Source organism: Manis pentadactyla, chromosome 7 (assembly GCF_030020395.1).
Source record: "Manis pentadactyla isolate mManPen7 chromosome 7, mManPen7.hap1, whole genome shotgun sequence".
In the NCBI taxonomy this organism is placed as follows: Eukaryota; Metazoa; Chordata; class Mammalia; order Pholidota; family Manidae; genus Manis; species Manis pentadactyla.
This window is the reverse complement of record NC_080025.1, coordinates 34700707-34722380: the sequence shown is the minus strand read 5'-3', so window position 1 is coordinate 34722380 and position 21674 is coordinate 34700707. Positions and strand designations below refer to the sequence as shown.

The window sequence follows — 21674 nt, the reverse complement described above, 5'->3', positions numbered from 1 at the left end:
ACCCAGGCAGGTCACCTGGTCTCCCAACCCGACTGACTTTAAAGCAGACTGCACAGTCTGACACGTGTGCTGGCCACTAGCCTGACCTGCACTGAGATAAGCCATGAGTGTAAAACATACATTAATGTTTGAAGGCTGAGCACCAACAAAGAAAGAATATAAAATATCTTACTATTTTATACTGATTATATGTTGAAATGCTATTTTGGATATATTGTGTTGAATTTAAAAATGTTAATACAATTAATTCTACCTGTTTTCTTTAATGTTTAAATGTAGCTACTAGTAGGTTTAAAACTGCATGTGTGAGGCACAGCACACCTGTCAGATAGCGCTGGTCCGCATTCCCAGATGGCCCCAGATCCACATGTTCTTGTTCTCTGGTACCACCCTTAGGGATCTTTGTGAGAGCAGGTTAACCTAATGAACTATGTCACTTTCCCCAAAAATGCAGAGTTGGAAGGGGCCTTATAGGTTAGTTCAACCAATCCTGTCTCATGTTTATGGCCAAGAAACTGAGGCCCAGGGACATCAGTAACTACACAACAAACACAGAAGGGTAAGCCTGAAACGGCCTCCTGCCTCCCCGACTAGTCCCTTCCCTCTCACACGAGCTCATCCCGGTGAGTGTGTGCCCTTCCCTGTGGACGAGAGCCTGACCTAAAGCACCGGCCTCATCAGACACCTCTGCACGAGGAGGGCTCCAGGGCCGGGGGCCACGTGCCGGCCCTTCACTCTGCCTTCTCAGGGACGGATGGCCTGCGTCTTTTCAATTGTCTATTTAAAAAGTCGTTCAAAGGAGCATGTTGCTAAGCTTCTCCTCCTTTCAAAACCACACGGCACCATTTACGGATGACAATACATCGCTGCTTAGCCCTCTTCCATCATGTCGTAGAAACACAATTCCACACGTCAGCGTCATATCTTCATTATGAACCAGCCTCGAGTGCCTGGCAACTGTTCATCTTAGGTCTCTAGCTTTGAACTTGTAATACTTATTACCAAAAAAAGAAATTCAATTTCCCCAAGAATTCTGTTAACCTGCAGTATCTTAGCTTCTCAGATCCAGACCAGAATCAGCCTGTGACGTGTCTATAAAGGAGATGGCACTGACTCCAGGCAGGCCTGGTTACTAAGACAGTGACTTGCTTCTCATCTTTAAGCACGTTAGTGGAATTTCTCCTCACTTATACCAGGGGTAAAAGGGTGATAACTATCTTTGCACTTATGGGACCAAGGCCGCTCATAAACTAATAGTTGGATCATGTTTCAGAGGTGGATCTGTGCTGGGACCCTTGGCCCTGGGCTGAGATAAGCACTGGCACTGCCCCTGTGACAGGACTGCTGGTCCAGTGTGATGATGACTTCTTTAATGTGGACAACCAAACAGCAATTAGAGATTTTAAACCATCATATGATTGTATATACTTATGATACGTCAATTAAAAAAGAAAAACAATCAGAGGAGATAGGGCTAAGACCACAACCAGAGAATCTGTGCAAAAAGGATTAAGCCAAACCACCTGCCCACCACCCACCGGGGATTTACAACTGGACATTTCTAGCGTGTGCACTTCTAGGTATGAGCTGTTTTGAGTTTCCTTAATGATGCTATACAGAATGCTTATTCTCAAATATGTCAGGTTCAGAAGGAATCATGCCATTTTACACACCACTAAAAATTAGAAATTCAGAAAAAAATGCTTCATGCCTCAATAATGTCCTAGATTTTCCAGAATTAAAATATTCTGTCCCAAGACTTTTATATGTCTTGTTAAAGTAGACATTTGTTGTTTCTAAAATTGTACTTCCCAGCCATGTGGTTGGTGTGGGTCCTAACTGTCCTCAGCCATAAGCATATGCTACCTCAGCTCGCAATTCAGGAGTGGGCACTCGGCTGAACTCTAGCCCGCCCAGCCAAGGGGACTTCATTCTGCATCCGGGTTAGCCATCAGGGACATGGACTTTTTTCCTGCTGGGCTGGAACCTGAAAACATATATTCCTGGAAGTATCCACTTAGTAACCACGAAAGGGCAGAGGATTCCAAAGCCTATGTTTAAAGGTCTAACACACAAAGCCTGTCCAAGTGGCTGCAGCATCTGCTGCAGAAGCAAACGCAAATGCCTTCAGGCCAGGCCGCCAACACAGGTGTGGAAACTGTGCAGGTGTGAGGTGATGGGGAGTGGTGTGGAGGGGACTGCCTGCCTCCCCTAAATGCACACCACCTACAGTGGAAACAGATGGGGACACAGGGTCTGCGGGCCACACACGTTCCAGTGGCACTGTGCAGGCCACCAGCTTCCCAGCAGCTCTCTGCAAACCTGGGGTGCCTCTATTAGCCACTTATGTCAGTACAGCTCTGATGCTGCCTGGCGTGCTTTCAAGCAGTCTGGGCTGCTCGACAATCTCCCTTTCCTACTCAGGCCTAAGAACTGATGATTTAGGACCCTAAAAACATCTTAAATGTTACATGAAGAACATCCTAGAGTAAATAGTATCTTCACTTTCTAGTTGTGGCACTTTCCAAAGCTGAAAAAACACAAAGCCGCGTTCTGGGGCCATGCCTGTGTCTATTGGGGCCTTTCTTTAGCGGGGCTGCTACTCACAGGGCCCAGGAGTTTCCTGGTGCAGCCCAACCTGCTGCGGCTGGGCAGCCTGGAGCTCTGCAGTCTCTACATCCGTGCAAACCCTCAAGCGTCCCATGTCTCGGAAAACTTACAGACGCACCCGCAGCGTGGAGACCAATTCAAACATTTTTAAGTGAAATGGGAAGTGAATAATGTAGAAATAAGTTAACTTATAAGGAGGTGAGTCTATTTTTGATATTTATTTTTGGAAATTGGGAAGCGATGGTGTTTCATAATGTAGACTTGTGCCCAACAACTCTTTCAAAAATGAGATTAGACTCCAAGTGAATGCTCCTAAAAATGTTAACAGCCACAGCCTGGGGACCCCATTCAGTAAAAACAGTCCCCCTTCCCGGTAATGAATAGTCAACAAAGAGAGAGCCATGGATTTGTTCAATTACAGCCTATTCGGAGCGAAGTTTCCTGCTTTAGGTAAAAGTGAGTTTTTTTCTTTCAGGCTAAGGCTAAGATAGATGGACGTCTCCTTGCTCTCTGTAGACTTTGAAAAAAATATACCTCCGAACCTATCTACATACCAGAATTTCTAATTATTTATTGTCAGTTGGGGTTTGGAGAAGTTCTAGGGCATAGAGCTGTGAATTTGGCCCACCACGGAGAACTGTTTGTACTCAAAGCACCTTGGGGTACAAACAACTGAAATGCATAAAGTTAATAATAACCCCCAGGGTTATTACCAATAGCTTAATATTCTAACAAAAGCGCTTTTCCTTACCACGACACGAAAATTCTAAAAATTGCTCTGAAACTGCAGGGCAGCCTACTGCAGGACTGGTGAGAGCCCCTGCTGTGAGGCTTCTGGGAGACGAGGATGCAGGTGGGCCTGGGGCGCCCCCTGGCCAGCACCCAGCTGAGGCCCCTCTGAGCTGCGCACGCCACTGTTCGCTCTTGCCTGCTCATTAGCTTTGTTTTCGGGGGAGCTACTAAGCTTTCCCAGAGAACTACTTCCCTGATGGCATCTTTATACACAATAGTCAACACTCCATTCCTTTGGCCAACAAATATGTACTGAGCACTCAGTCCATGTTCCAGAAGCTGAGGACAGAGCAGGGGACAGGATGTGCAAACGGGCCAGCAGCTCCCAGACTCCTGCTTGGGCAGGAAGCGGCTGCTCGGGGAATGTTGCTTATAAAGCACAATATGTAATGCCAGGCAGGGATCTCCTCGAGTACACAAGACAATTCTAGTGGTTGCAATAACAGCAAAACAGATCCCATAAGACACACTGCTTCAGTTTTGTTAGTGTAAAATTACAATTCATTCGCCTTTAAAAAGGGATGACTTCTACAAAAAGCTTTTTTAGATAACATCTATAACATGAGGTACCTTCTGCCTTCCTAGTAGCTGCAGGTCAGGGCGGCTTGGCGGGCGAGCCGACCTGCTCAACATACAGCATATGGTCTGATTTTAATGAGCCAAGGACCCTGGTGTGCAATCTCAGGCTCCTTGAGGTGAGAGTTTGATGAAAGGAAGACATCCTCTCAAAGCCTGGGCTGAGTTCATGTCAGGAAACGAAAATGCTGTTGCTCGCTGAGTTGCTTTTTCAGAAAAGGGGCCTCATGGTAGATTCAAAAGGAGAGAGTGCTTCTCAGGGTGCTGACCTTCCCATGGCCCTGCAGCCACCCCCACCTCCTAGGGACAGGCTCTGAGCCTTCAGGGTGCAGCGCTCAAGGCAAGGAGCTGAGTGCTGGAAGTGGGGGACTGAGGCGTTGGGAGATTTAATTAGCAGGTGTGACACTAAAGGGCGGATAGCCAAAGCCAGTCCAGAAGTGTGAAGATTAGATGGCTTTTTGAGAACTCCCATTTCCCAAGAATGAACAAGCCTTAGGAAAGATGAGTGGCTTAGTGTTTTTTTTTTTTTTTTTTTAGGAGAGCAAATCAGAGGCTTTTATTTAGAGATAAAGTGAGAGGACAGAGCTCCCAGCTCACGCCAGGAGGGGACAAGAGAGGCCCAGGGTGGTGTACTGTCCAGGGGTTTTATAGGTGATTGAGAGACAAAGGGCTAGGGGATGCAGACCTGCTGAGTGGTCCCAAAATGTTTATCTTTGAAGAGACATTAAGTTTCTTATTAGTCTTCCTGGTTATTTACAAGAATTTTACTGCTCTGATTTCCTCCCAGGATAGCAGCTTCCTGGTCTGGGAGCATATCACTCTAGGCTGCCTGCTTTGCTCCCAAAGTGGACTGAGTTATTGTCTGTTTGTTAAAGAGTATGTTAAAAAAAGTTACTTTTTAACAAATTGGGTTTTAAAATGCAATCTAATTTTCAAGATGGAATCCATCCTGTTTTTACTAGTTGTTCTGGGCTTGCTTGCTACATTGCCCAGGTTGCAAATCATTTGTTTGGGGCTGGAGGAAGAAAGGCAGCACCTGGGTGAGGTCAGAAAAACAAGCTGGGACCCCCAGCAGGCCAGAGCAAGTCCCACAGTGGATTATCTTGTTTTAGTTTTCTGGAGACCCTCACCCTACTCTGTTGTCTAAGACTGCTTAGTGGTTTTAAAACTTTTTTCAAGTCTTTTGCTGGTAAAAGCTTCCACAGTTTTTGTTATTAAACCTTTACCTTTTCTAAAAGGAAGATTTCCCTTCATCCGCCCTGACCATGAAGAAAGCCAGTGCCAGGCACTGAAGTGAATCACATGCCACATTTTGTGATAGAAATTTTGTCACTTCTTCAGGCTTCTTTGAAATCTTGCCCAATTTAACAAGCAAGCATAGAGCAAAGAAATGAACTCATGGTCCCTCACTCCCGGGGTGGGGGCAGGGATTCCCTGCAGACAGATGCACCGACCTCGGCAAGGGCCGGGACAGGACAGACATGGCCAGTGGGGCAGAGTAGGCTGTGCACAGGATGGATCTGGCTGTATCTTGAAAGGTGAGCAGGACTTAAATGCAGACCAGGGGAAGTGCATTTGGTGAGGACAAAAGTAGCTGGACAGGCGTGACAGCATGGCTGGGGAGAGTATGCAGAAGTGTGTGCACACCAGGAGGCTGGCGAGCAAAGGCTGACCTTGTGGAAAAGCGGAAGGAAGCCAAATAGTCCAAGAGGAGGGACTGGGGCTTTGGTCAGGTCAGGCCTGGGAGCTGGGGGTGTGTGCGGGTACTCAGCACACTCCAAGGGCAGAGGAATGCCCAAGGCCTGAGGCCTAGGAAAGGAGCTGTGGGGACAGGTAGAAGGGACTCAGAGCCAAGAGGCGGCCCCAGGGCCCGGTGAGGGGCAGCGCCAGGGCTGGGTACCCAGGAGCCTCTGCCCAGGCAGGTCGCTGAAGTGGCCCCGGAGAAGATCCTGGAGTGGCCCAGGTGCTCAGGTGAGTCTAAGCTCCAGGCCCGAGGGGGAAGCAGAGAGGCGAGAGGGGAAAGGAGGACAGGGACCGGGGTGAGGGCGAGAAGGGCAGGCTTGGTAGGAGGGATTCAGCAACAGTGGGAACAAAAACTGCGAGATTAAAAATACCCGATTCTTCATTTGGCGCTATAGGCTACCTACATTAAAAACAAAGACACTTGAAATGCCTTTAAAGCAGCAGCTTAAGGGAGCGCGCCAGAGGGTCTTACTTGGCTCTAACACTGCCTACTTTGGGAGAAAATTCGGCCAAAAGTAACAGGCACTATATAATATTTCAACCTGCTTTTACATTTCCCACCTTTCCAGAGATTAGGGATCCTACCCCTTCTTTTTAATAACCACAGTTGCCATAGTACATGGATGTGCCACAGCTTAATTTATCAGTCTCCTTGTGAAGGGCAAGTGGTAAATAAGAGGAAAAATGCATCGGTGTTGCCTCGCAGCAAGACTGTGCAGGGCTGAGCTGACGCTCCCTGCTGCCCTGTGCTGTGTCTCCCTCCATGCTTCTGACTCAGCCTCCGCTGGAGGGCGCAGGACTCGGAGGGCGGCTGCCCCAGGCCGTGCCCGGCTGGCGCTGTGGTCTTTCTCCCTGCAGCAGGCACGCGCTGTTCCCACCACACAGGCAACTTGCTTTTAGCGCATAAGCTGATAGCTATTCTGGGATGTTTGATGCTCACACAGAATCGTGAGTATGAGGGGCCTTCACACCCCAGCCCATGCCCGGAGCTCCCAAACTAGAGCCAGGGTCAGGGGATTCCTCCCACAGCTACAGTACTGTAAAAGAAAAGTTACTGCCTGATGGAAAAATCATAAAATTTCTCAGGTACAGCTATTTATTGCATTAAGGGTCAGTGCACCTCAAACTCCAGGTAGTGATCCTTCAGTCTGTACTCATCGACCTCCTTGGCCTTCGCCTTCCTGTCCGGGGGGTGTGAGCGGTGCTCAGCCAGCTCCGTGGTGATCTGCTTCAGCTTGCTTTCATGAGACTTCAGCTGTTCCTCCTGCAGGAAATTATTAATCCATTTAGCGTCCAGAAAATAAATCAATAAAAAAACGTTGATTACTTTTAACAATCCCTGCTGAAGAATGGCTTTAATTCATCAGCACAGGGCAATGTGTCTCTGCTGCCTCATCTTACCCACTTACTCAGGCCGGTGTCCACATGTACTTTCGGAAATCGGCAACCACAGCTAGCCTCCCTCTCCAGGCCCCTAGTCACAAAACCAGGACCTTGCAGAGCCCTTTATCCGTGTAACCATTGCAAGGCTGAGAACAGGCCTCTGCAGGCAAGGCTCCGGCTGAACGGTCCAGCTCCCACCACGGGCCGCCTATTGGTCCTCTGCATGTCGTGTCCACACAGTAATGCTGTCAGCATCCCTTGTCCGCCAGAGGATGAAGAGCCTATCTGATTTTTAACCCCTTTTCAGATAAGCAATGCCACCAAGAAATAATTCTTTGAAGGCTATCTGATGATATTCTAAAAAATGCAGCAACCTGTGCTTTTTCCCTCCAAAGTGTAGAGGTTCTGACTTCTTTCAAAACTTTATTGATCCAAAGTAGTTGGTTATACTCAGCTAAAATGTACCCGTAGAGCCATTATGGCCCAGACCGCACAGGCACCTTGCAAACCAACGCAACGTGACCGACGCTATGTCAAGGGTTTCCATTCCAGGGGCGCCACTGACCTCACCTTAGCGATGAGCTACCCAGCAAGAGATGCTATCAAAGCCTTGGGCAGCATTTAAAATAAACAGAGCCTGGAATGCTCTTGCACTCCTGTAAACGTCTGCCTGCTCTGCTTTCTGTTCCACTCTTACATGTGAACTACCCAGTCTTGTTGAGTGTACATTTCACATGCACAGTAAGAAATAAGTGGATGAAAGCAGATGGAAAGGAACTGACACTGGGTGATAAATACACTTTGTACAACACCAGCACAATTTCAAAATATAAAAATGTTATTGTAGTGTGAAGGGAATAATTAGATGGAGACTAGATGACCCAGGAAAAGGAATAATTATGGACACTGAATTAAGATGATATAACATCACTGTACATTAAAAAAGATATTCAGATATTATAAGGGTCACGTATAATATCTTAGGGATTTGTTATAATGCACATCTTAAAAGCCAAGCAAAGAAAAAAACCCCAAGTCTAAAGCCATCAAAATAGAAGGAAACATTTTAAAAAGCACAGTATGAGTGGAAAAATAAACGAGAGAGGTGACATGAACAGGTAGAGGGGGTGAAAGATGGGAAGATTCATTCTTAAGTCTCCATTAACAAAAACAAAACAAAAATATGAAGAAATCCCAGGAAAGAATAGGGAAAAAAAAAAAAGCACCCTCCTTTGAGAGTTCAGAAAATTAATAGGTTCAAGAAAAATTATTGTGGTTATATGTCAACACATATACACTGGTAAAGCTGTTGATAGTATATATGGTGAAATTTCATCTAAACAGCAAGTTTCAGTTGATGTCACTTAAGATTTACTTTTTTCCGACTTATAATAGTACTTTGAGGAAAATTTCATATTTCTCTTAAAATACTGAACTCGTTTCATGTCTATGAAGAAAGCATTTCTTGACTGACGAGGCAATGGGGACCAGCACCTTGGCTGTCTGAGATCCTGTGGTGAGCCGAGGGCGGAGGGGAGACAAAGCCCTCCATTCTGATGCCCAGCCCGGTGGTCCAGCCGCGAGCAACACCCAGAAATGAGCTCTTTATCCTTCTGTACCAAGCGCAAGACTCACGTTTACTTCTCGTGGAGAGGAGGTAAGAAAGGCCAGCGGAGGCACGAGGGAGCAGCAGCATGTGCACAGGCTGTGAGACAAGGGGGCGGCAGGAGGGCTGGGGGCTGAGAGACGCCGTGCGCGGGCCCTGCGCTGGGCACGAGGAGACGGAAAGGCCACGCTTCCTGCTATTAATTTCTTTTCCAGCTGTGGAATACAGACCCCTAGGAATTCTACGGTGGAGAGACCCTGGCCATGGCGCCCCCACCTCTTCCTCTCAGAGTCAGTGGAGATGCAGTTCAAGCACGTGCTCAAGGCCTCAGAGGGCAGGCTAGTCTGGTAGCAGCCCCAGTTCCCCAATTCCTCGTCATAAACTCGCCTCAGAACAACCTTCTTAAATCCAAAGGGCCACTGGAAACATAAGCATCAAAACATTCTACTTCTTAATAGGTCACCGCTGACCTAGGCTTGGGTTCCAGAGCCCTCGGTCAGCTCACGGTCCCCGCGTGCCACCTCTCCCATGGCTCTCGACCCACACGCTGTGCTCAGGGCCTCTCAAAGCTAGTGTCCTCCTGACGGTACCAGCCCTTCCCCTTCTGCATCACTATGGCACTTCAGTGTCTACCCAACATGCTTATGACAAAATGCTGGCTCACGTGGGGATTCATATCCTTTGGTGCTGAGCAGAGACGGGAGGCAGCAGGGCTTCTGGCTTCAGCTATGCTGCCTGTAACACTGACACACACCTTAAGCCCTCAGCCAAGATCAGCGTCCTTGCTATTTTTATAATGCCCTCAAACCTATTTTAATCCTTGATATGTAATTCCCTCGTAACAGCAGCTGAATAAGTGGATTATTTTTTTAAAAAAAGGAAGGTGAAGAGGAGAGGGCTTCAACCGTTTCCTCTGTGCCGTGTGAGAGCAGATAGATGACTCAGAAGGTGCTAGGCAATTTACAGGTTGAATTGCTAAATACTGCAGCTTTATCAAACCCAAGCTGTATGGCATTTAGAATAAACATCTGCCTTGAGTCAGTTTGAGGGGAGCTATTGCTAAGAGCTCCATTGGAAAGATGTCGTCTCATCATCTTGTGTTTCAGTTTTAAAACCTTACATGGTGTTTACTGAGCTTCAGCTCAGGAACTTCAACAAGACTTGATTAATTGCTTTACTGAGTACTTAACAGATGTTAAATACAGACCTCTAAGAAATGAACACAAAATCTATCTACCCTGGAAGTGTGCCACATCTCAGGCCACGCCAAGGAGTCTGGACTGCATCTTGTGGGCAGAAGTGAGCCGGTTAAGGTTACGTGACATAATACGAGTGTCATGGTAACCCTGTGAAGGATGGTGGGGGGAAGAGAGACCTTGAGTGCTGACAGGAACAGTTGGCCAGGAGTTCTCCAAGTGGGGTGTGCGCCCCAAGCAAGATGATCCCTTGGCAAGAATTTTCAAAATCAGTAGTGAGATATGATTCACATGCCATGCGATTCACCCATCTTAAGTGTTTGACATGTTTTAGTATGTTCTCAGGGCTGTGCAGCCATCACCACACTTTAACTTCACGACATGCAGGCTCCCTAAGAGGTGCTCTGGGAATGGGGCGACACAACATTTTGCAGTCGGCTTCTATCACTTGGCATGTTTTCCAGGATCGCCCGTATCACACAATGTGTCGCAACCTCACTTGCCCTTATGGCTGAATAGTACCCCACACGTGGATGTATCACATTTTACTCATCCACTCATCAGCTGGTGGCCACGTCGACCTTTGGCTGTTATGAATAATGTGTTGGCAGTATTTGTGAGCACAGTTTTGTGTGGGTGTATGTTTCCAGCCTCCAGTGTGCCAGGTAGGAGTGGAATGCCAGGCCACAGGTTAGCTCTGTTTGATCAGCTGACTAATCACAAAACCCTTCTCCAAAGCAGCCATGTCCCTGTGCATCCTCACCAGCAGTTGCAGTTCCCCTGCATCCTCACCAACATGGTGTTTTCCTTAAAAATGCAAGCTACAGCCTCTCACTGGGAGTGAAGGGTATCTCCTGGTTAGGGTTTGCATCTCCTAATGACTAACAATGTTCTGCATGTTTCCATGTTGTATTGATAAGGCATAAAGTACATGTCATAAAAAATTATATATTGGAGGATATGTGCTCAAATATTTAGCATTGATAAGGTGAATGATCAAAGAAGTTGGGAGACCAGGGATCTAGGTAAGAGATTGTAGAAGTCTGACTTCGGGGATGGAGTAGGACATGAGAGACGTTTGAAAGGTTGAAGTGGCAGGGCTTGTGACGGAAGCATGAAATGAGTGGGGCGGGGAGGGTGTGGTTCTGGCCGGGGAGGGACATGACTACAAGGGTCCTTCCTCCTCTGAGGTCCGGCGGCTCCTGGGGTCTGCCTGTCATGCCGAGGAAGTGGCCATCGGGCAGTGGGTGAGCTGGACAGGCAGCCAGAGGCCTCTCACCCCACCCTGCACCTGGAACGGGGGCTCTGCCTGCCTTCTCCATACCAGGAGCTGCCCAAGCACACGGCCTTGGGATGGTGCTGTGTGCAGAGGCCATCTGGATGGTAGGTGTGACCGAGCTCTGCTGCACCCTCTTCATAAGCTTTTACGATGCTAGCGGCCGCAGGGTCCTGGTCATCTTGAGACCACCCAAGGGTAGCCTGGAGGGAGGTCCCCTGCTCATTGACCCTGCCACCCACCCAGCAGAGTGGCCTGCCTCTTTCTGCGCTCTCCCTGCCCTATGCGAATGGGGCCTGTGTACACACCAGCATTGCCCCATTCACCTGGCCCTTTGCACAACCCACAGTGGTCACTTCACAGCTTAAAGTGACAGGTGAGAAGGAAGCACCAGACTGTCCTTAGCGCTAGGCCAGAGTTCATGAGGCCTGCCTTCAATGGTTAGCACTTGGTGACAATCCGTGGTGTACACTGTGGAAGCGGAGGAGGAAGACCGCACCCCCTGTCAGGAAGTGGTAACGTGATAGGGTGCAGGGAGTGGGGCATAGGGTAAGGGAGGCAGGGATGGTCACAGTGTAGCTCTACAAGGATGGCCCCCGCCTGGGTGCTGCACACCTGGTGTGTCTCAGAAATGCATACACCCAGGCCCCTGGTCTGCACTTGGGGAATGTGCATTTTTAACAACTCCCCAGAAAATTCTGTGCACATTACAGTTTGATAACATCTATCTGGATGAGTAGAAAGGGGGTTCTGCCTAGATCCTGAAGAGGGTGGGCCATGACACCCTAAGTTTGCAGTGCGACACCAGGAGAAACAAAAAATTTTCAAATTCATCTCTCTACCCCGAACAGAGGAAGAAAAAGGTGCCCTGGCAACACTGCCATGAGCAACAAGCAGGAGACTCCTACACAGCAGGTTGTTCAAAGGGAAGCATGCTGCCCTGACAACAATCCATTTTCATGACGAAGGCTAATCTGTTTAGAGAGAAGAAGAAATTACAGAAAGCTCGCAAATGACAGTGTGTTGAACAGTGTGTGTTTAAAAGCCCCAGACAATCTCTTAATTGAATGTGTAGCTTTTTCCTAACACTGTTTAACTTTTTTCCAGCAGGGCCCTCATATGGTTACACATGTTTTGTGAAGTGAAATCATCCAAGTGAGTCCACAGTGAGGGGGTCACAGCCAGGCTCTGGGTGTGCAAAGGGGACATGGCTGGGCGAGAGCAATGGTTCTCAGTGGCGGGCTGGACTGTGAGCCCATGGGGCATTCGGCAATGTCTGAGACGTTTTCCGTTGTCACAACTTGGGGATGACACAGGCCGACACAGGCCTTTAGAGGGGAGGGCTGGGGGTACTGCTAAATACCTACGACTTGCAGAACAGACCCCACAACACAGAACCACGCAGGCCAAAACGCCAGTAGTGCCGGGGCTGAGAATGGCTGGGCGGGGGGATGAGGACAGGTCTTCCAGCGGCTGGAGACCTCGTGTGACCCAGACGCACACCACAGAAGTCCTGAAGGTGCTAGGCCCCAGCAGGGATGCCCAGGAGCCCACCGGGAGCTGAGGGCACCTCAATTGCTGCCCAGGCTCTGTGCAAACTAGCTCTGCTCTCCTCTTTGTAACCTGCTCATTGTCACAGGCTTGGTTTCACATATTTGTTCCTAAATTGTGTGTGACTACTCTCAAAGGTAAAACATCTTTCTCATTTTTAGTAAACAAACCTAATGACCTGAGCAAAAAATACAGGGATAGAAACAAACTTAAAAACATTCCAGAATGATCTCATTTCCCAAATGGAAAGCTGAGGCCCACAAAGGCTTGGTGATTTACTTGAGGGGGAGGAAATCATTGTGCTCTTTTAGAAAGAAATCAAATTCCTGAAAGGGCTCAGCCATCAGTCTAATGTGACCCTGGAGGATGCCTCTGCTTTTTGCTTTCGCATTTAAAATCTTGAATTCATCATTTTGATCAAATTACATGTGCATTTTTTTTCATCTCTGTGGATTTATGTTCAAAATGAGGGAAAATATCAAAAATGTATGCATTCTATTCTTTGTTTCTGAGTAAGGCATTTGTTTAAAATGAGAGCTTTTGCCTTGATAAATGTGCTTGACTGCCTGGTTTTGTGTGAAGAATAAAACAAACAGGTAGACACATTCATTTCCACATACAAGGGACTTACTGATGTGTCTCCTCTACATGAACAGGACAGTAGTACCATTTTGGAAATCGAAATGCAGATTCTACAGTGAGGGAGGAACAAGGCAAAACTCTTATGCTGCTCTCTGCTTTTTAATGTTCCTCTTTAGCTCCAACTCACCTTGTCCATGGGCCTTTTAGAGGAGGGACTGTGAGACAGGCCAGTCTGCTGAAAAATAACAGCAACGGGAAAATCCCCAGTGAAATCAATAGAACAAAACCCAACTTTCGAGGCTATATTTTTGCCTCTAGTTGTTACAAGTTGTTTTTCTCCTCTTACCTTACATAATGTGGCTTAACATTTATGTCAACTACCCAAAATTAAAGTGGGTAAATGCATTTGCTTGAAGAGTTCATATTGTAGCTGGAGCAATCTGCTAACGTACCTTCTGGTCATCAGTTAGAGGTAAAGCCTTCCTTTGCCCTTAGCATCTTTATTATCCCAGAAAATCAAATGCCATCCTGCCTTGTAAAGTAAACTGGCTTGGTCCTCTCTATCCGTGCAGTCTTTTCAGTAGCCTACAAACCACACAGTAATAGCAGTGCTTCCATGGTGAGCATCCAATTCGCGTTAATGATAATTATGAATTTATAGAAATGAAAAAAAGTCATGAAACCATGTCTCCTCTCTTCTTACTATTAGTCTGTTTTTATAAATTTACGGTAAGGCTTGTACACACTCCCACCCTCACTCCTTACTACTTGCCATTCCCTCCTCGGAGAAAGCCGAGGTGGATTCTCCTCCAACCCCTCCCGAAACTACTCCCACCAAGGGGCCCAGTGACCTCCCACCACCGCACAGGAGGTATTTTTCATTCTGATTGTACTTGGCCTTTCTCCCCTCTTCTTGGCACAATATTCTGTTTTTTTCTTGATTTGGAAAAAATGATTCTCACGTGTCTGTTTTGCTCTCTCTCTCTCTGAGCTCCGAGACCTCTGGTGGTAGGGGGAGGAGGAGGGGCCAGGAGAGGCCCCTGGGAGGTGGGAGGCAGGGCCGGGGGCGAGGCGGCCCCGCAGCCGGGTCAGCGCGGCCTGCGGCTCCCGGCTGGCGGCCCTGGGCCTCTGCTTCTGCGCCTCTGGGCCACCCGTTCCACACCCGCACGGTCTCTCAACTACTTCGACTTCTGTCCATTTCTTCTACAGCTGAATTATTTTTCCTCTGCTTTACCGAAAGGCTTTAAAATTAGCCTTTCCGCTTCTGGTAGTTTCTTCCTCTAATACTTTCTTCCTATTGTAACAAGAGCAATTTTTAAAGCACAGATTTGGTCACATCATTCTCTCTTTGAGCCCTCACCCTAAGGACGGTGGGGAGCCTAGGAAGCACCCAGGATCCTGCACACAGCACACAAGGCCTGCCATCGCGTGGCCTTTGCCTCCCTCCCCCGAGGAACGTTTCTTGCCCTTTCTCAACACTCTGTGCTCAAGGCATTCAGGAACTTGCGTGCGGTTCCTGTACCCCAGCGCTCTCTCCTTTAGGCCTTTCTGATCCTCTGCTGGGCCATTCTCTCTACCCAGCCCACACCAGGCTGCTGCTCACCCTTTAAGCTGCATTTAGATGTGGCTCTTGTGTCACCACCAAGGCCTGGCTAGATGTCCTCTCCTTGTGCCCCCACAGCACATTGGGTGTGTGCTTCCTGCACCTCTAATCAAGCCGTGTTACCACTGCTTGCTTGTATTTGCCAGCCCGATCCCAGGGAGGTCCGGGTTGCACTTGCCTTTCTGTCTCTAGAGCCTGAAACAGTTTCTGAAGTACAGCAGGCACATAATACATCCTTACAGAAATACCACTGATGAGCCTGGTGTCGGGTGTGCAGAGGAGCCAATTAGCATCAGAACAGGGTTGATCAGAGCCAGATAAAAGTATTTTTATTATTGCATCAATAAGAAATGCATAGAGCCATCAAATACAAGTAGCTTCCAAAACCCTTAACTAGCCAGTGGTAACAAAGCTACCACAGACAGGTTTACAATTGGCAAGCCTGGCTTGGGACAGGGCTTCAGTAGAAGAGGGACATGATAAAGTATGCTCTTTAGAGGCCAGTGTGCCAACAAGACAGCTCTGTGAATACACGTGGAACAGAGGTCTAGTGCACCTCGTCCAGGTAGCTCAGAAAACCCACATGGTCCACTTTGCTTCTCCCTGAGGGGCAGGGATGGCGCTGTCCCACTGCACATGAACAGTGGCCACCTGGGAACATGTTTATATACCCAGCCATCAAATACAGTCTGGTTTACAGGAAAAGTGCAATAAAATGAAAAAAATGAATGAATAAAAAACTTATTTCCAAGAAGCCAGGATGTTAACATCTAACGTTAGCTAGCCAGTTAAAAAATATGAGCTGTTAGAACAAATAAAAACCACTAAGCCTGTGTGATTGGCTAAGTAGTAAACCAATATAAATTTTAGGAACTGCAGTTGACCCTTGAACAATGAGGGGTGTGGGGGTGCTGAATACCTGCACAGTTGAAGACCCACATATAACCTTGACTCCCCGAAAACTTAACCACTAATCACATGTTAACTAGAAGCCTTACTGGTAACATAAACAGTCAACTAACACATATTTTGTATGTTGTATGTATTGTACACTGTATCCTTGCAAAAAGGCAAGCTGAGAAAAAATTTTTTTTTTCAAATTGTTGCAAGTCTCCAACACATTTCACAATATATTTATTGAAAAAAATCTACATATAAGTGAACCTGAGCCCTTCAAACTCATGTTTCTCAAGGTTCAACTGTAACTCAAAGTATGTGTCCTGCTAACCTTGACTCAGCCATGTCAGCTTCCTGTAAGTGTACAGCCCGGGATGCCGCACTCTGCTCCATTTATATAACGTGCCCTCCCAGGGCAAGGTCTCATCCCGGCCCCCAAAATAAGGAGTATTCTTTAAATACAAATATTAGTAAGATTATTTTACACAGTGCTTTCTTCCAAGGTCAAAATGCCATCAAAACTCCTCACCTGAGACAATTTTGTTGTAGTGGCAGGGAGAAGTGGACGGCTGAACTTCTTCTGAGACCCGATGGCTGCTGGGAAGGGTGGCGCAGAAAATACAGCTGCAACACAGTTGATTTTGTTTATCCACCCCTGCATTTCCTCTGGACTCCTACAAGAAACAGATACAGTCATGTCAGGATTTTTCTGTATGTCAGGGAGTCACACCTTGCCCATATGCTATGGATTTCAAATGGCACACAGAACCATTTCTTCTTCTTGGTCCAGTGAGTCCCTGACAAAGCCTCCGTGGAGACTGACATTTCCAACAGCAATCACCATGGTAACGAAAGGCCTTGGAACCTACGAGCATCATGGTGCGAGGCTATGATCATCCCTCAAGGACACAGGGAAAGAAAGCAAAATCACTTGACAGTAAATATTTATTAAACCCCTATTTTCTGTTTGATACTGTTAAGTCACAAATTAATAAAAAAATTAACTCATCGCTTGCAATCACATATTTGATTTCAAAATGCAACTGAGGGATAAATTGATAGAGGGACTGTGAAAGGATACACCCACTTTGGAAAGCAGTTTGGATAGTTTCCTAAGCAGTTAACTGCACATTTATCACACAACCCAGCAATCGTACTCCTAGGTATATATATACCCAAGGGAAGTAAAAACATATAGGCACAAAAAGATTTGTATGCTGATGTTCATAGCAGCACTGCTTATAAGAGTCAAATAGGGAAAGTGATCCAAAAGTGAATGAATAAACAAAATGTGGTAATAGCCATATAAACACTACTCAGCAAGAAGGGTATGGAGTGCAGATACAGGCTGATGAACCTGGAAAGCTTTATGCTGAGGAAAAGAAGCCAGACACACAAGACCACACACTGTATGATCCCATTTATATGCGAGTGCAGAAAAGGTGATACTGAGAGACAGAAAGGTGACTGCGGGCTGGGCTGGGGATGAAAATGAGCCAGGGCTATGAAACGGGCCATGGGGCAGGTCTCTTCGGGGTGATGGAAGTGCTCTAAAGCTAGACTGTGGTGATGGCTTCATAGTTCTCTAAACGTGCTAACAATCATTGTACACTTAAAAATGGTGAAATTAAATGCTATGTAAGTGTACCTTAAGCGAATGTTAAAAATTGACCTAAGAGGATGTGGAAATCATCTGATGCCATCACACTTCTGATCCGCACATCCTGTATTTGCGGAGTCGGCTCTCACAGTGCATAGTACGTATTTGTGAATTCGTCCCTGCATGGTAGACATGAGCCAGGACAGAGGATCCACCGTGTATACAATCAATAAACACAGGATGGACAGAATGCCAGGTGCTCTTAAATCATTTCCGTTATGACTCTTCATAGAAACCACAGTGACCTGAGGCCGCACGCAGCATCACCCTCCTTGCACCCATGTGCCTTGCTCATCTGATTTCTCCAGCCCTGATATTTCAACTGACTGATTTATGCAAAAATTCTATCTGAAGTGATTAGACTTCCTTAGTTGTCATATCCGGTACTGACAGTAAAAAAAAAATAATGCTGGGAAATAGAATGTTCTGAAGGACTTTTATAACTAATAGCTGTAATTATACATGTGGACATGGTTCCCGTTGTGGTATTAGTAAAGCTCTCTCCCTCCCACACTAACAACATCCTACCTTGCTTGGATCTTACAGCTTCCTCTTCACCTGATGTCAGCCATTTTATACCTTTGCAAATTCAACATCCACAGATCACCAGAGTGCCTGCTCTTGTTATTTCCTTTCTGATCTCACATTGCTGATGAACAAGCAGGCAGGTGCCTGTGTGCACTATCTCAATGCCTACTTTGGCATTCCAGCACAAACGTGGCCAATGGTGGTATGGTTGTGAGTGATTCTGATGTCAAGCTCAAGCTGCGGAAAGCAGGCCATGAATAACTTACACTGTTGGCCACAGACTCTGGTGCCCATGCTCCTCTTCTAGAGCACTGGTGCAGGGCGCACCCCTATTCTAGACCACTGGTGCCGGTGGGGCCCCATTCTAGAGCACTGGTGCTGGTGCCCCCATTCTGGAGCACTGGTACCGGCGTGCCTGCATTCTAGAGCACTGGTGCTGGCGCCCCCATTCTAAAGCGCTGGTGCTGGTGTGCTCATATAAGATTCCTATTGTAGGGGCTCAGCTCTGAAAATCCAGTTACTGACTTCACAAAGCCAGAGTTCTCTATGTGGAATGTTCCACTTCTAATCAAAAAGGTGTCACAGACCCCTTACTAAACTGGCAGTCCATCCTACTTCCTTGTCCACAACATGATTTTATCGTTTCCTTCTAGCTTATCTCCTGTTAGAGCTCAGGAGAGAGGAGAGAATAAAACAGTAATGGACACTGAGCAGTTTCTAGGTGTGAGGCAGTTTGTGAGGTACTTCATACACTCAGCTTGGTTTAACTCTGGCAAGAACCCCATGAGAGAAACATTATTACCTACACTGGAGACAAGCCAGGGCTCACAGAGGTTAAACCAGAGTCTATGACAAAGAGCTAGGAAATGGTGATTTGATCCCAGGTCTATTTTACTTGCTCTGTGTTAACTTGCACCCTTACACCCTGGTATTTTATTCACAAGGATACTAAATTCTGGAGATGGTGAGTAGCTGGCTAAACTCCCCAGGGCTACTTGCAGCAAGCAACAAAGCTGAACCAGGGTTTCCATTTCTTACACTCCTTTTCTCAGGCTTGTCTGTCTAATGCAACCAATTAATGACTTTGACCCCCAACTCAAGAAGTCACCTGCAGGCCCTGATTTGATGCCTTGGTATGAAGTGGTGCACATGCAAATTAAAAATCAAAACAGCCAAACTAACGGCACATACTGGGTTTGGAAAAGCAAGACCCTCCAGTCGGCAGTTTTAAGTTTAAGCACATTCGGTTTCTTCTCGTAGTCCGTGGCCCTGGATGCCAGTGCATGGTGCACGCTCACGGCGTTTTTCAAATCCTCCTCAGACAGGGCCTTTTCTGGCTTATATTCATCCTACAAAGGGATACAAAGAGAACAAAGACAAGGTCATATTCAGGTTTCACCATTTCTTTTTGAAACCTAAAACGACAAGAAAAAATTTTAGAAAATCCATGAAAGTACATGAAAAACATGAAATGAATGGTGAGTAAAAATAACTATTTCACAAATGTCCTAAAACATCTTGTTGGTTGAAAAGTATGCTCAGAAGGAGAACATACACATTTGAAAAGAAGTGAGGTCCAATAGTTAGGGTGATCTGTTTTCAGGAATAAATGGATGAATGTAAAGCTCCCAGATATCCATCACCAGAATCACACCGATGGTGAAAACCATCCCATTGTGTTCTTTGGTCTAAAGACATTGTGCTTCTTTCTTTTGAGGCTAGTATCAATAGGAAAATGAACAGTAAAATAAAAATGATTTATCCAGCTGTTCTCTGAAAGAAAAGGAGAAAATCAGTTTAATAATCAAGAAAAGCTTAGCTCTAGTATCATAAGTTTGAAAAATGGGAGAAGTACATAAAAAGGAAGGTGTCATGTATAGATGCAATTTTATCTTTGGTCATGACCTATATACACAGTTCATAGGATTCAAAAAGGTTCTTTTGTATGTTTTTCCTCCAAACATAACTAAAAATATCCCAGCTAGAGGAAGAACAATAATTTAAGACAGATTTGATTCTGTTACTGCTGTTATTGTGTTTAGTAGTTTTCCTGGGTCATTAGAATACAAAAGGCCTCAAAACCAAGGTAAATAGCAAGCTATAATAGGAGATGTTTTTCTAGTGTTGAGGTCCTCTCTTCCTCCTTCCCATGTTTTATCAGACATCATGCTCAACAAACTTGCACTTCTCCTGTAAAGAACACACACACACACTCCTCTCACCTTTAAATTAGCAGTAAAGACCTAAAAGGAAGACAGTCTATTCTCTTAGCACAGTGTGGTTTTGCACATTTTCAAAGAAACAGATACACTCTCCCATACCGCCTCCTCCCTCCCATATCCTCTCTGCAGACCAAGCAATTCCAATGTCTTATCGCCATCAGCTCAACCTGAGTCAGAAATAAACAGCCGCTGCTGATCCTTAATGATCGCTGCCAGTGATGAGCTGAGGGACAAAGACAGGAAAAACCCAAAATACACAGGAAATACCAACAGCTTTTCAAAGTTAACTCAAATTTATAACATTCAGTGATGAAATTTCTTCTTTAAGTTAGCAACAAGTCTATTTTATTAACCTCAGAGATTAAGTATTACGATTAACAGTTTTTTAAAGAGGTATGATGAATAAAGGAGAAGAATAAAAATAAATCTTAAAATAAATACAACAAATTTCCATTAGTGTACACAACTATAATCTAATAATGCTTTAGGGTCTTTTCTAAATGAGACTTTTCTTACTGATTGAACATTTCAAAGGTTCACAGATCTGCTTCCACTGCAACTGTTATTAGAATGGGAATATCAGCTGGAGGAGACATGACCAAAATCCCCTCCAGCCTTATGATTATGGTTGAACAGAACCCTGCAAGCTTGCCATCACTCAAGTTAACCACTTAATTCCATACAGGAATCAGGAATTGGAGGTAAGTGAAGACTGGGGAGTGGGGAGAAGAGCCTACAGCCAAAACTCCCCACAGAGAAGCCATATGCCACCTCCACTGCATACATACTGATCTATAACACACCTGGCTTTGCATTTGCACAGATATCGGCTTAGGGATTTGTACGCACCATTTTCAGTGTTCTAGATCCATGATTTCGGCTTTTATCTTAATTCCTTCTCACTAGTTTTTTTTTTGGTTACATTTTCTTATTTGAATTTAAAATGCTTACTTAGTTCTTTGGTTTTCTATATTTCTTCTTTAATTAAGAAAGAATTTAATCATAATTTTTCCTCTTGAGTACAGGTTACACATCTTTGAGGATGGAGAGTACTTTTTCATTGTTCTCTAGTTTGTAGTTCTAGTTTTTGATTTCTTCTTTGATCTCAGTCACGTCAAAGAATGTGTTTCTCAAATTTAAAGTCTATAAAGTTTTAGCTATTTGTCATTATATATTCCAATTTTATTGGTCTGTGACCAGAGAATGTGATCTGTAAATCTGTTTTATTTCTTCAATTTGTTAAGGTTAACCTGTTAAGATTTTCCAACTACATGTTTGATTATTGTTAATGTTCAATGGACATAAAAAAATTTTATTCTCTGAGGGATGAGTTGTGTATTTATATTCAAGTTTATTGATTCAATTCCTCTATGTTCCTATTGTAAGGCTGGGGGCACTGATGGGAAGAGCAAGCACATTGGACACTGACGTGCCAAAGTCCCCAGCTGC

The 21674-nt window shown here is 45.8% G+C and overlaps 1 protein-coding gene and 1 long non-coding RNA gene across 10 annotated transcripts in view; one reads left to right on the top strand and one right to left on the bottom strand.

Moving 5' to 3' along the window:
- The window catches only part of PSD3 (pleckstrin and Sec7 domain containing 3), a 476158-nt gene that overhangs the window by 22687 nt on the left and 431797 nt on the right, over positions 1-21674 (bottom strand). For all 9 annotated transcript variants that reach the window (XM_057505252.1, XM_036896299.2, XM_057505254.1 and 6 more), the window contains 3 exons: positions 19195-19352; positions 16345-16489; positions 6842-6985 (listed from right to left, as the gene is read on the bottom strand). In XM_057505252.1, coding sequence (XP_057361235.1) covers positions 6842-6985; positions 16345-16489; positions 19195-19352 — 447 coding nt within the window. The remainder of the gene's footprint in view (positions 1-6841; positions 6986-16344; positions 16490-19194; positions 19353-21674) is intronic.
- On the top strand, positions 5448-12245 carry LOC118917962 (uncharacterized). Its single transcript, XR_005026942.2, has 3 exons — positions 5448-5949; positions 11097-11289; positions 12034-12245. It is a non-coding gene; the product is annotated as an uncharacterized LOC118917962 (long non-coding RNA).